Source organism: Pungitius pungitius, chromosome 9 (assembly GCF_949316345.1).
Source record: "Pungitius pungitius chromosome 9, fPunPun2.1, whole genome shotgun sequence".
In the NCBI taxonomy this organism is placed as follows: domain Eukaryota; kingdom Metazoa; phylum Chordata; class Actinopteri; order Perciformes; family Gasterosteidae; genus Pungitius; species Pungitius pungitius.
This window is the reverse complement of record NC_084908.1, coordinates 4997535-5009988: the sequence shown is the minus strand read 5'-3', so window position 1 is coordinate 5009988 and position 12454 is coordinate 4997535. Positions and strand designations below refer to the sequence as shown.

The window sequence follows — 12454 nt, the reverse complement described above, 5'->3', positions numbered from 1 at the left end:
CTTTCTGTTGTTTCGGTGCTTCAGATGACAGTGTCCTGAGCTGAAATGACTTTTCTGTTTGACTCCAACACTCTGAATCTGCAAATTGGGTGCTTTTGACATCTGCACATGTAATATTTTTTGCTGTTGAAACTGCTGTTTCCTTTTTTTCATTTTTTACATGACTTATTAATAAATCTGGTGCATCTGTGCGTTCTTCATCCAAACATTGTAATTCTAATGTCAAAAGCCTGCCCTGCCCAAGTTCATTGTATTCATTTGTAGAAGGAGCTGAGGTAAGTAGTTGAGAGAGGGAATCACCTCCTGAATAAAGTAAAAAATACTCACAATATTGACTCATAAGTTGGCCGCGTGTATGTTCCGAGAGCAAGAGTTCAAGGAATGAGAAACTGCACTGAGAAGTCTGTGAATCTGGTGAGAATGGTCGGCAATCAGTATCTGAAAACTTATCAGGGTTGATATCTGATGTCACTGGTGAGAATGCTGCAAAATCACTATTTTTCTGTACACTTTCCTGTATAGGTAAACTAAATTGAGTTACTTGACAGTCAGTTGAGAGTGACGTTATGTCATTCCAATACTCAAATGACTCGGAGTGTGTAGCAAAATCTTTCAAACCAAACAGTGGGGCACATTGATTTGTTTCTGATTGACTGAGGTCAAATTCATTTTCACTGAAATGAATTGTCACATCTTGTGAACTACAAGGAGACCTTGCTGAGAGAACCCTACTGCTATCTGACATATTTGAAAATTCTTCAGTTAAAACCTTGTCCCCCCCAAGATGACAGTCAGAAGACATTGGCCTATTACAACGCATTGGCATGAAAGATTCGGGGGACAACTGTCTACTTATTGGGTTGTTTAATACCCATGGCTTCACAAGGAATAGACCCCTTTCATCAACAGCTAAAAATGAGCCACATTGCTTCTCATTTGCCAAAGAATTCGGGGTCAAAAGGCTGTTCTCTATATCAGTGCAACATGGTGTTACATCTTTCTCAGGTGATAGTTGTACAAGTTGGTTGAAATCAGTTGAGTCACAAGCCACCTGAGCATGGTCTTTTGCCAGATTGTGTAGCAATTTGGTGTTTGGTACCTTAATTTCGAATGGTTTCACCAAGCTGTACTTGGCTGTAGCAATAGGTTCGATCAAATCATCAATGAATGGCATGTTTTCCAGATAACTATCACTGTGACCTTGGGATATTGTATTTTCACTCTTGCTTGACTTGAAAGGTTCAAAGTCTATGTTTCCACCTAAAGGCATGGTCAGAGTAGATTGGTCAAACAGGATAGGGTTTTTAGCTGTGTCTGCATACTGTGGTGTAAAGAAGCTTTCATCACAAAGCTCACTGAAGTCAGGTTCAGCTTCGTCTGACTCATTGAAGTCATTGATAGATATAGGTGTTAGAATTTCTTGCGATTGCCCTTGCTCATCTTCACAACCACACTGCTTCAACGTCAAGATTCGGCTGCAGACATCTTGGACTTGACACTGAGTGCCACCTTGCAACAGCATGGGGACATGAACTTCAATACCGCTGCCATCTTGCTGGTTTTTCAGTTTGGGGTCAGAAACTTGAGTTAGTCGGCTCCCCAGTGCTGATTCTTCTTTAGTCACAAGCGTACTTACTTGCTCATCTAAGTTGTCGTAACTTGCAGTTTCCTCTGTAATTACATCTTCAGAGGTCCACATGTTAGGGTTTAATTCACTGTAACAGAAAAAGAAGGCATGGTCACAAAATATGACTTAAGATGATATGATGTCAACAATAGTAACTCAAGAACACCGTTGATGTTGAATTATACTTCCGCGTTTCACCAAAGGTCAAACGCAGGCTAATTGATCCCCTTTACTTATGAAATTAATTGGTGTCAAAGCTGTAACATAACAAGACTTTAGGGCAACACCCACAAACAATTGGCAACGGGACCATATTGGCAATCCCTTTGCATGTGACACTTGTTTCTTCAAATCAATTAAACTACTAACTGTGGGATCTCAAGCTCCTCCATCAGGTCGCCATGCATGCTCTCTGAGTGGGTGTGTCCAACAGGCTCTGCCCAAGAGGGAATATCGAGCAGGGAAGCAACTGAGAGGTCCTCCTCAGAAACAGCTGGGGGTGGCCTGCGGTCGGACTCGACCCTTCTCACAACTCTGGGGCTGTCTGCATCATCTTGCACTAAAGATAGGGCGACTGACACTGAAAAACACACATGAGGAGTTAAAGTGCAAACCGACACACAAATACAGCATGGTTTTTGCATAGTTGAGTGTTGGAGATGTCAGTACCTTCACTGTGATCCAGTGTCTTCTCAATTTCTGCATAGGTTCTAGATGTTTGCTCTTGAACGGACTTGTTCATCTGCGTTTCAATAAGATGGACAATGTCCATGCGATTGATCTTGGTCAGTCTCTTAATCAGACAATCCTCTGTGGAAGGATTAATCAATTGTTATTATACTTCAAAAAGTATTTAACAAAAACACCAAAGAAATATTCAAATATTCAAATGTAAAAATACATTGAATTTGAATTGCATAGGTGATTAGTTCAAAATGTTCTCAAAATGAACTGGACTTTCAGTGCATGGAGGTAAAAAGCTAATTCAATACCTTCCAACTCAGAATTGTTTAATAGTACTAAATTGACAAATACTTGAAAAATGTCTGTACCTGTGGCATGTTTGCCTTCCCGCTCAACCCAGCGCTGCAGCAAGGCATGGCTCTGCTCTTGGAGGGAGTTAGGATTCTCTGTTCTCACTAATTGGATATCAATCTCACTGAATTCCAGTTCTCTTGCCAGTTCTAGGGTAAACAAGGGATTAAAACTTTTTTTTTTAATAATTAACCACAACATGTGTGTTTTTCTACCTGAACATAGATTCATTCTTAGCTATTCTCCAAGTTCTGCAAACAAATACATCAGTTCCAACTCAAAGAAAATACTTGCAAAATGATTGCATTGTTTGACAGCTCACCAGTCCAGCTGAAGCCAAGAAGATCTGCAACGATAGCCAACGTCTCCTCTTTCCTGTCAGCATCATCCTGCCAATCTACTAAAAAATGCCGTCAGAGCCAAACATTACATTTGAACATCTTTAATATAGTTCATGGTGTATACTACTTCTACTACCTGTTTATCTCATAGTAATGCTTTTCTCACATTGCAGGTACCAGTTTAAGTAATATACTTTGTAAGTGTGGCTCTACAATGCTATTTCCTGAAGAATCTATGTTATGGGCTGTAATACTCAAAGATGAAATGTGGGTCTGCGATGTCTTCATTGATGATAACACAAAGGTTGGATTTTTCATTTTAAGGATGAGTTGACCTGTTTACAGACTATTATTATCTGATCACAAATAGCACATCAAGCTTTTAATCATTAGTGTAAGCACTGATATTATTGTGCTTAATAAGCAACGTGGATGCTAATGTTAGTAAAGCCGTAATAGCAGAGCAGATCCCAATATGGAAGTCTGCATCAACATTGTTAAAGCGACACCTTCTTTAACAACGTGTGCATTCAATCTTGAGATTGCATTTAAACAAACACAGATGGGATAGTGACTTATGAACATACAAAACATTACAACACGCACACACAGACAAAATTCAAACAAGTAAACACAATGAAAGATGTGACATGACAAATCACAACAAGTGAATAATGGTTGCATTATGTTCTTGGGAAGAGAAGAGGGCTCTTGCTGCCAAGGAGAAGAAATAGGAAAGCAAAAGCTCATGTAGTTCTGGCCATACCTGGAGTACAGTCTGACGCTGGTTCATCGAAGGCTCTCTGCATCTGAGTGTCCACCGTAGCATCCCAGGCTGGGCTAGTCTGAAATACATCCTCTCTCCCAGACGATGGTTGCACACCTGGCAACGGGTTGACCTCTGAATCAGTACTGTGTGAGACCGCAATGTCATATGCGGGGATAACAGAGTCTGGACTCTGACTAGCGCTGCTCATATAATCAGCATCCAAAGAGGACCTAACTGATGTTTCAGTTGTCTCTGTGAGTTGGATTTCTTTTCTTTGGGGAGAGGAGGCAGAGATTGCCTGAGCTTGAGGTTTCTGTTGCTTAGTGGTGTCGTCAGTTGGTTCACTACTGTCAGAATGACTCCTACAGTCTTTATTCAAGGCTTTATTTGGGCTACTATCAGTCTCAGATCTAGTCCTTCGATCCAAAGTTGACCTTTTTTCGGCTGTTCTTTTAACCTGATTAGGCAGAGATTTCGGTGAGTCTTTCACAGTCATTCCCAAAGCGGTGGGTGGATCCTGATGATATGCTGAGATACCGGCCTCTGCCAAGGACATCTCTATAACTGAGCACTGGTCTTCTTCATCTTCCTCCTCTTCCTCCTCCTCTTCAGGAGAGGAGTCTGATGAATCATGGCTCCGCTCTGAGTACGCTGAATGAAGGTCAGCTATGGTTGAATCTAGGTAGCCTAGACCAAAGCGTTCAAGGTTTCCGCACTCACTTTGATTGTTGGTCAGTCTCTCCAAAGCACCTGGGGAACAAGGATCAACATCTGTGGAACTGCCAAGATCAGCTTCAGGGAGGAGCATATTTCTTTCGGGCGTGTCATTTGAGGGTCTGATGAGAGATCTGGGTTTGGGAGTAGGAATCGTGTCATTCTCACCATGAGTTAGATCTGATTCAGGCATCTCTTCAAGGGTCGCATCTGAAATATGATCACTATTCTCTAAAGCTAGATACTTTGTTTTACATTCCTCGGGCTCCTCTGGCACAACCTCATCAACAGCATGTTCATCTATATGAAAAAATGCATAGCCTTCCCCTTCATCGAAACTTCTTCTAGTCATATCGATAGCTCCCCCTCTGGTCATCTCAAAAAGCTTTCCCTCCTGAAACTGAAAGGGATCTGCAGTTCTCTCATGACCTGGTGTTTGATCATGTGTTTTATCTGGTGGATTTCTGTCCTTTGCAGGGCACAGTTTTTCAGCATCGAGCTGTGTAAATCTTTTTTGATCTGCCTCCTCATTTCTGAGAGCACCTGTCTCTGATTTGTCTCTCTTTACTTTAGCCTCCTGTTCCATCTCATCATATGTTTGAATCTTTGCAGCCATTTTAAACATCTCCTCTTCTGGGGTGAACTGTTTATTGGCGGCCTCATCCTCTATATCATCTTCATCAAGAGAGTCTTGCCTTACGAGCAACTGAAGATTTTCACTGTCATATATTTTGGTGCCTGAATACGTGCTGCCATCGGTTTCCATCTGTGCTGAGTAAGAATGTAGGTCCTTCATCTTACCCTCCATTTGGACGATCCCATATGCGTTTTCTCGCTCTTCTTGATCTTCTTGCCCTTCTCGCTCTTCTCGCTCTTCTTGATCTTCTTTCTCAATTTCATCCCTGTAAAGGTTTTTGTCAGAAGCATAACATGCTTTCAGCTGGGATGCATAATCCTCATAAACAGCTGTCTTGGCTGGCGTCTTAGGTTCTGCATCTTTTGACTGAGTGGGACTTCCCTCAAGAGAGTCTGGACTAGGGCATTCTCCGGTAGGGCTTGGCTCAATTGAATCAGGCGATTTGTATGATGATCCATCGTCCTTTTGAGGACTTGTCTCCAGTGAGTCTTGTTGACAAAGGTCTTCAGCTGGGTCACCAGAAAGCACAGTGTTTAAGTTCCCCAAACTATCCGGTCGTTGTAATGTGTCAGACCTATTTGTTATTTGCCAAAAATCGTTTTTTTTGAGAATTGACTCTGCAACAACATCTTTCTGATCATTATTGGAGTCATCCGTTGTGACAAATGACGTCGTAATGCCTACTTCCACTTCAGTTGAGTCACTAAAATGTGAACGTGGTGAGTTTTTAGCCTCATCCTCTTCAGATGATAAACTCTTTGGCCTTTCATCTTCGTGGGAAGTTGTCTTCCATCCACTCTCTAAGGCTCCCTCGTTATCAGGATTCACAAAGTCTGCAGTTTGGTCTGGTGACATAATCTCATGTTCAGGGGAGAATGACAGAGTTTCTCTTTCAGTATCTTTTGGAAGAATAACTTCCTCAAAGTGCTCATAGACCTCTTCCTCTTTTGACTGGCAACCCATCACCACAGGCTTTTCCGTTAAATACCGATTTAAGTCGCTACTGAGCAAGGACAACATACCGGTCATATCCCTCTCTGTTGCAGACTGTTGTTGCTGTGCCTTTCTTTCAATGCAAACTTCTTGGAATGGTGTCTCCAATACAGAACTTGGGGACAATTCTGTTGCGCCAACAATGTCAGTCTGCACGTGTTCATTCGCCTCTCCACCCATCTTATCATCCCAATTACTGCTTGTCAAAATAACTTGTTTGCAGCTCTCCTGGACTAGATCTTCTTCTGGGTGGCTTTGAATTGCCATTGGCTTTTCCGTTAAATACTGATTTAAGTCACCACTGAGCAGTGACAACATACCTGTCATATCCCTCTCAGTTGCAGACTGTTGTTGCTGTGTCTTTCTTTCCATGCAAACTTCTTGGAATGGTGTCTCTAAAACAGAACTTATCGACAGTTTGGGGACTGCAACTGCGTTGGTTTGTAGGGGTTCATTTGCATCGAGGCCTATCTTATCCTCCAAATTACTGCTTGTCAGAAAAACTTCTTTGCAGCTCTCACGGACTAGATCTTCTTCTGGTTGAAGTTGAATTGCCACTGGATTTTCGGTTAGGTACTCATTTAAGTCACTACAAAGCAGTGACGCCATCCCTGACATATCTCTCTTAGCCGCAGACTGTTGTTGCTGTGTCTTTCTCTCCAGAGATACCTCTTGGAATGGTGTCTCCAAATCAGAACTTGGTGACAATTCTGTGATTGTATTTCTGTCTGGCGGAAAATGTTCTTTGGCCTCTACATCTACCTTATTTTCCAAATCGCACCTTGTCTGTCCAGTATGTTGGTAGCCCTCAAGGACAAGATCATCTTGTTCTGGGTGGCATTGCATCGGCATTTCCTCGAGACGTTGGTCCAAGTCACCACTAAGAAGGGACAATATACCTGTCATATCTCTCTCAGTTGCAGACTGTTGTTGCTGTGTCTTTCTTTCCATGCAAACTTCTTGGAATGGTGTCTCCAATACAGAACTTGGGGACAATTCTGTGGCGCCAACAATGTCAGTCTGCACGTGTTCATTCACCTCTCCACCCATCTTATCATTCCAATTACTGCTTGTAAAAATAAGTTGTTTGCAGCTCTCCTGGACTAGATCTTCTTCTGGGTGGCTTTGAATTGCCATTGGCTTTTCCGTTAAATACTGATTTAAGTCACCACTGAGCAGTGACAACATACCTGTCATATCCCTCTCAGTTGCAGACTGTTGTTGCTGTGTCTTTCTTTCCATGCAAACTTCTTGGAATGGTGTCTCTAAAACAGAACTTATCGACAGTTTGGGGACTGCTACTGCGTTGGTTTGTAGGGGTTCATTTGCATCGAGGCCTATCTTATCCTCCACATTACTGCTTGTCAGAAAAACTTCTCTGCAGCTCTCATGGACTAGATCTTCTTCTGGTTGAAGTTGAATTGCCACTGGATTTTCATTTAGGTACTCATTTAAGTCACTACTAAGCAGTGACGCCATCCCTGACATATCTCTCTTAGCTGCAGACGGTTGTTGCTGTGTCTTTCTCTCCAGAAAGACCTCTTGGAATGGTGTCTCCAAATCAGAACTTGGTGATAATCCTGTGATTCTATTTCTGTCTGCCTGCAAATGTTCTTTGGCCTCTACATCTACCTTATTTTCCAAATCACTCGTCAGTCTAGCTTGCTGGTAGTCCTCAAGGAAAAGATCATCTTTTTCTGGGTGGATTTTGGATAGATGAACTTCTTCAAACTTGTCCTGGATAACATTCTCCTCCGGGGGCGTGATTTTTACTGGCCTGTCCTTGAGGTACCCATGTAAGTCACTGTTAAGCACTGATGGCATGCCTGAAATGTCTTTTACCTTTCCAGATGGCTCATATGAAGCCTCTCTCTCTACCCGCTCTTCATTCATTGGAAGTTCTTCAATCAATGTTGCGTTGGTTTCTTGAAATTCCCCCACAATTACTTCACCTCTCTGTGTGACATGACAATCCACTGCACCTTTATCGGTTTCTTGCAATGTGCAATTTGCTGTCACTCCTCTATTTTCATCCGCAAAAGATGCAAGCATGTCAAATTGATCCTGCCCGTTAACATCCTCGAATGGTCGAGTATCCAGAGGCAAAGGCTCTTCATACTGATTCCAGTCGTTTATTGACAAAAACTCTGGTGTATTGCTTACTTCTTCAATTTCATTCTCTATTTCTTCACTCCCCCGCGTAATTGGATGTTCTTCTGTCAGCGCATGATTTGTTTCTTTTGTTGTTACTGTTGTGGCTTCATTTTCATCAGTGACACGTCTTTCTCTTGTTAATATTGTTTGTTTAAATTTCTCCAGGACGACGTCTTCTCCTGTTGGCTGACGTGCCACAGGCCTACTTTTTAGATACTGATCCAATTCACTGCTCAGTAAGGACAACATCCCTGATATATCCTTTTCTGCAGTGGAGGCCTGGATAGATGTGTTCCTCTCAATGTGGACTTCATGAAGTTGTGGCTCCCCGATTTTGACCACTGTTAATTCAGTGTCAGTTTGCGAAAAGAACATCTTGCTTCCATGATCAGGTGTCAGGCTTTCCTTGTTCGCTTCATGGAGACTCTCATCCTGAATGGCAAGGTTTTCCTTTCTCTCAGAAGAGTAAGTGTACATTTCATTTTTCACTTGATGCGTCACTGTGAGTCCTTTATGGTTACCGCTCTCCTCTGAGCTGGAACGAGAGTTCTTAAGATGAACATTTGTGTTTGAGGATTCAGCCATACCTTCATGCTTGGGACTTTCAGGACTTAGATCATCATCTTTCATTTTATCCTCAGGAAAATAAGTTTCCCCAATATAACTTTTTACACAGGAACTGGAGATGGATGCTGGCTTTGGATCAGAATCAGACACAGTTTCCCCCTCAGGTGCCTCCAGTTGATTGCTTATCTCTTCAGCTGTTGAGGTCTGCTTGAAAAGCTGGTACTCAGGACTGTCTTCCAGCTCAGCCTTTATATCAGCACTGAAGTCCTCAGAAGGTCGGCGATTAGGACTGATCTGCAGATCTTCAGATAAACTCCTACCAATGCTCATGACCGGTTCCTCTAAATGCATCCTCCCCCTGCTCTCTCCTGAAAAGTCTGGGTCTTCTCGCTCAGGGCTTCCCGTTACATCATCAAACTGAATTGTATCATCAATTTCAATCGTTTCTCCAAAATAAGAAATATCTGAAATTAGCTGTAGTTCCTCAGAGTTATCTCTCATTAAGTTGACTGTTTCTGACCCTAAATCCAACGTTCCATCTATGTCAATATCACTTTGTGGATGGAAAATTGTGACATTGTGAGTTAGGGATTGCGGTGTATGCTCCAGTGTGGGACTGTGTTGAGTCATCTGTATCTCTTGGGGACCTAATGATTCAGAAATCATTGTTGAGGAAGAAGCACTGGCTTTGTGTTCAACCAAACCTACTTTAGTCTTAAAAGGCTCCTGCCCAGTCTGGAATGCTTTCATCAGCTCCTTTACAGATGTAGTGTCTTTCTGAGACAACTCTGATCCCTGGCTTCCACTGTCACACTGGATTGTATCAGCAAATGTTACTGTCTTTCCAAGATAAGAAAAATCTGAGATGAATTGTAATTCCTCAGAGTTATCTCTACTTAAGCTAACTGGCTGATCCCTTAAGTCTGTTGTGTAACGTTCCTTGCCATCACTCTGTTGTTGGAAACTTGTAAGATTCTGAATTTGTGATTTTGGCGTCTGGGCAACACCTTGCTTAGTTGTCTTTATCTCTCCAGAATCTCCTGATTCAGATATCAATGTTGAAATACAAGACGAAGCACCGGCTTTGTGTTCATAAAGGCCAGCTTTAGTTTTTGAGGGATCATGCCCAGATTGGAATGCTTTCAACAGCTCCTTAACGGACAAAGTCTCCTTCTCTGACAACTCTGAAGTCTCTCCCTGTGGGCTAACACTTGTTAGCCCACTGTCGTCACATTGAACTCCATCAGCAAATGTTACCATTTTTCCAAAAGGAGCACTACCTGAAACTAATGGGGATTTCTTTGAGCTATCCCTGAAGGACAATGGTTGATCCTCTGTGTCTGTTTGGACACATTTCTTGACATCACTTGATGGGAAAAGAGTGAGGTTCTGAGTTGGGATTGGGTGTTTTGGTTCTTGCGGTGCATTTTGGTTGCTGGTGTTCATCTCTTCACAATCTCCTGAAACAGATATCAATGTTGAAATGTGAGGAGACACACCAGCTTTGGTTTTTGAGGGATCATGCCCATTCCCAAATGCTTTCATCAGCTCCTTCACTGACATAGTCTCCTTTTCTGGCACCTGCGGGCTAACAATTCCATCGTCACATTGAATAGCATCTGCAAATTTGACTCTCTTCCCAAAGGAAACACTACGTGAAGTGAACTGCGATTCTTCTGAGTTATCGGTGATGAATCTTTCAGGTTGATCCCCTAGATCTGTTTCGTCCAATTTGTTGATATCACTCTCTCGATAGAGACTCGTGAGCTTCTGAGTTTGGGTTTGAGAGTTTGCCTCATGCGTAGGACTTTGTTCTGTCATCTGTGACTCATCAGAATCTCCTGATTCAGATATCAATGTTGAAATACCAGAAGGAGCCACTGCTTTGTGCTCAAAAAGGCCAGCCTTACTTTTTGATGGGTCCTGTCCAGTCTGAAATGCGTTCATCAGTTCCTTTACAGACATAGTTTCCTCTAATCTCTCTGTCTGAGATCCAGGGGATTTAGGGGGCGTTGGAACTCTGGGAAGTTCTGGCATGTCGGCCTCATTCTTCTTTTTGGCAATAGAATATTTAGCCTGAGGAATTCGTTCTTGAGTATCTTTGTTCACCCCTTCCTCTTCCACTTTGTTTTCCAAAGCTCTCAGTCTTTCCTTTATTGATCCTATAGGTGTCTCAACAACTGAAGGAGAAGCAGGAGGATCCATAACTGTGGTCGTTAAAAGGCCACTCTCCTTAAGAACCACCTCACCATCTAAAGACTCTTCTGAGCTCATCCTTTCAAGCTCACCCTCAGAGCTACTACATCCAGAACGCTCTCTGTCTCGAAGTTTCTTTCTAATAGGTTTTTTTATATCTGGCGGACGACGTTTCTCGTCAAGCTTTACAATGACTGGTTCAAATGTATCTTGGACAAGGTCTTCCAGTGAACCAAATGTCACTACAGAACTCTCAAGATATTGGTCCATGTCAATGCTCAGGTGGGAGAGCCTTTCTGACATTTCTCTGACCTCTGTGGCAGATCTACTTGAAGTCTTCCCCTCATTGCAAATCTCCTGTAAGCATGGTTCTTGGACAGAGGGAGACTTTATTTCAAAAGACCTTTTTTCTCTTGTAGCATCATGTCGTTGTACTCGTCCTTGTTCCTGTCTTCTTTCATCCATGCTACCTCTTTGAATCCCTTCAACCTTTTCCAACCTGTCTTTGAACACAATGGCCGAATGCGCTTTTTCTTCCAACCCTGTAGCTCCGGCTCTCTCATCATATAACGAGGGCTCCATTTGCTCTGCCGTTGGAATAGCAGATGAACGGACGTCAGAAATGTCTGAGAGAAGGTCAGGGCTTGCAAGGGTTGCAGGGTCAAGAGGTTGGTTATTTCTCAAGGAGAACGTCTCAGTTGATTCCGATTCATCATCTTTAATTTAAAAAAAGTTTCATAACCAAAAAGGGTAAAGAACATAAGGGACAAATGAAGTGGGGAAGAGAGACATCAGAAAACTGTGATCAAGACAATGCCATCAAAAATCCATCTTCAGTTCAAAGAGTGTGGAGAAGAATGACAGGGCAAGGGATAAGAAAGTCTTGAAAAGAAGACCAAAAAGAAGATGACAAAGGGATCCAGAGGAGGTTGGAGGGGAGAAGAGCAGCGACAGCAGAAGCAAAGCCAAGAGGAGAACAAAACAGGTAGAAGATGGGCGAGAATAATATCTTAATGATTTGATTCACTACATACTAGGAGAGTACACAAAAACAACCAAGGAGAACAGAGATATCTACATATGGAACAAATGGACAAGTAAGGATAACAGACAAACAAAAATTCTCAAGATTGTTGCTGACATGAAGAGCCATGTCTGCTTAAAAATAAAGATAGAAAGCATAATTAACTTAATAAAAACAAACACAATGGTTTTTGATAGTAGGAGGTATGTATGTCAGTTTTAAAGTTTTAAAAAAATGTGTATTTGTAAGTAAAATACTTCCCTTACAACAATTAAATTATGTGATATAGTTATTAACTACTGTTCGAGAAAGGGATTACTTACAGATAAAAGGTAGCAGCTTGTAAAATCATGTAAAATTGCAAATATGGATTTGAATTGTGGTGCAACTCTATGAA

General features: G+C 42.1%; 1 protein-coding gene across 3 annotated transcripts in view; it reads right to left on the bottom strand.

Moving 5' to 3' along the window:
- LOC119218316 (ankyrin-2) overlaps positions 1–12454 on the bottom strand; it is a 37876-nt gene that overhangs the window by 15837 nt on the left and 9585 nt on the right. The window contains exons 28-33 of one of the 3 annotated variants that reach the window (XM_037472645.2): positions 3770–11749; positions 2985–3059; positions 2680–2811; positions 2297–2437; positions 1997–2207; positions 1637–1715 (exon numbers count right to left, since the gene is read on the bottom strand). In XM_037472645.2, coding sequence (XP_037328542.2) covers positions 1637–1715; positions 1997–2207; positions 2297–2437; positions 2680–2811; positions 2985–3059; positions 3770–11749 — 8618 coding nt within the window. Of the gene's footprint in view, positions 1–1636; positions 1716–1996; positions 2208–2296; positions 2438–2679; positions 2812–2984; positions 3063–3769; positions 11750–12454 lie in introns of all 3 variants that reach the window. The other 2 variants (XM_062564516.1, XM_037472659.2) reach the window with 2 other exon arrangements.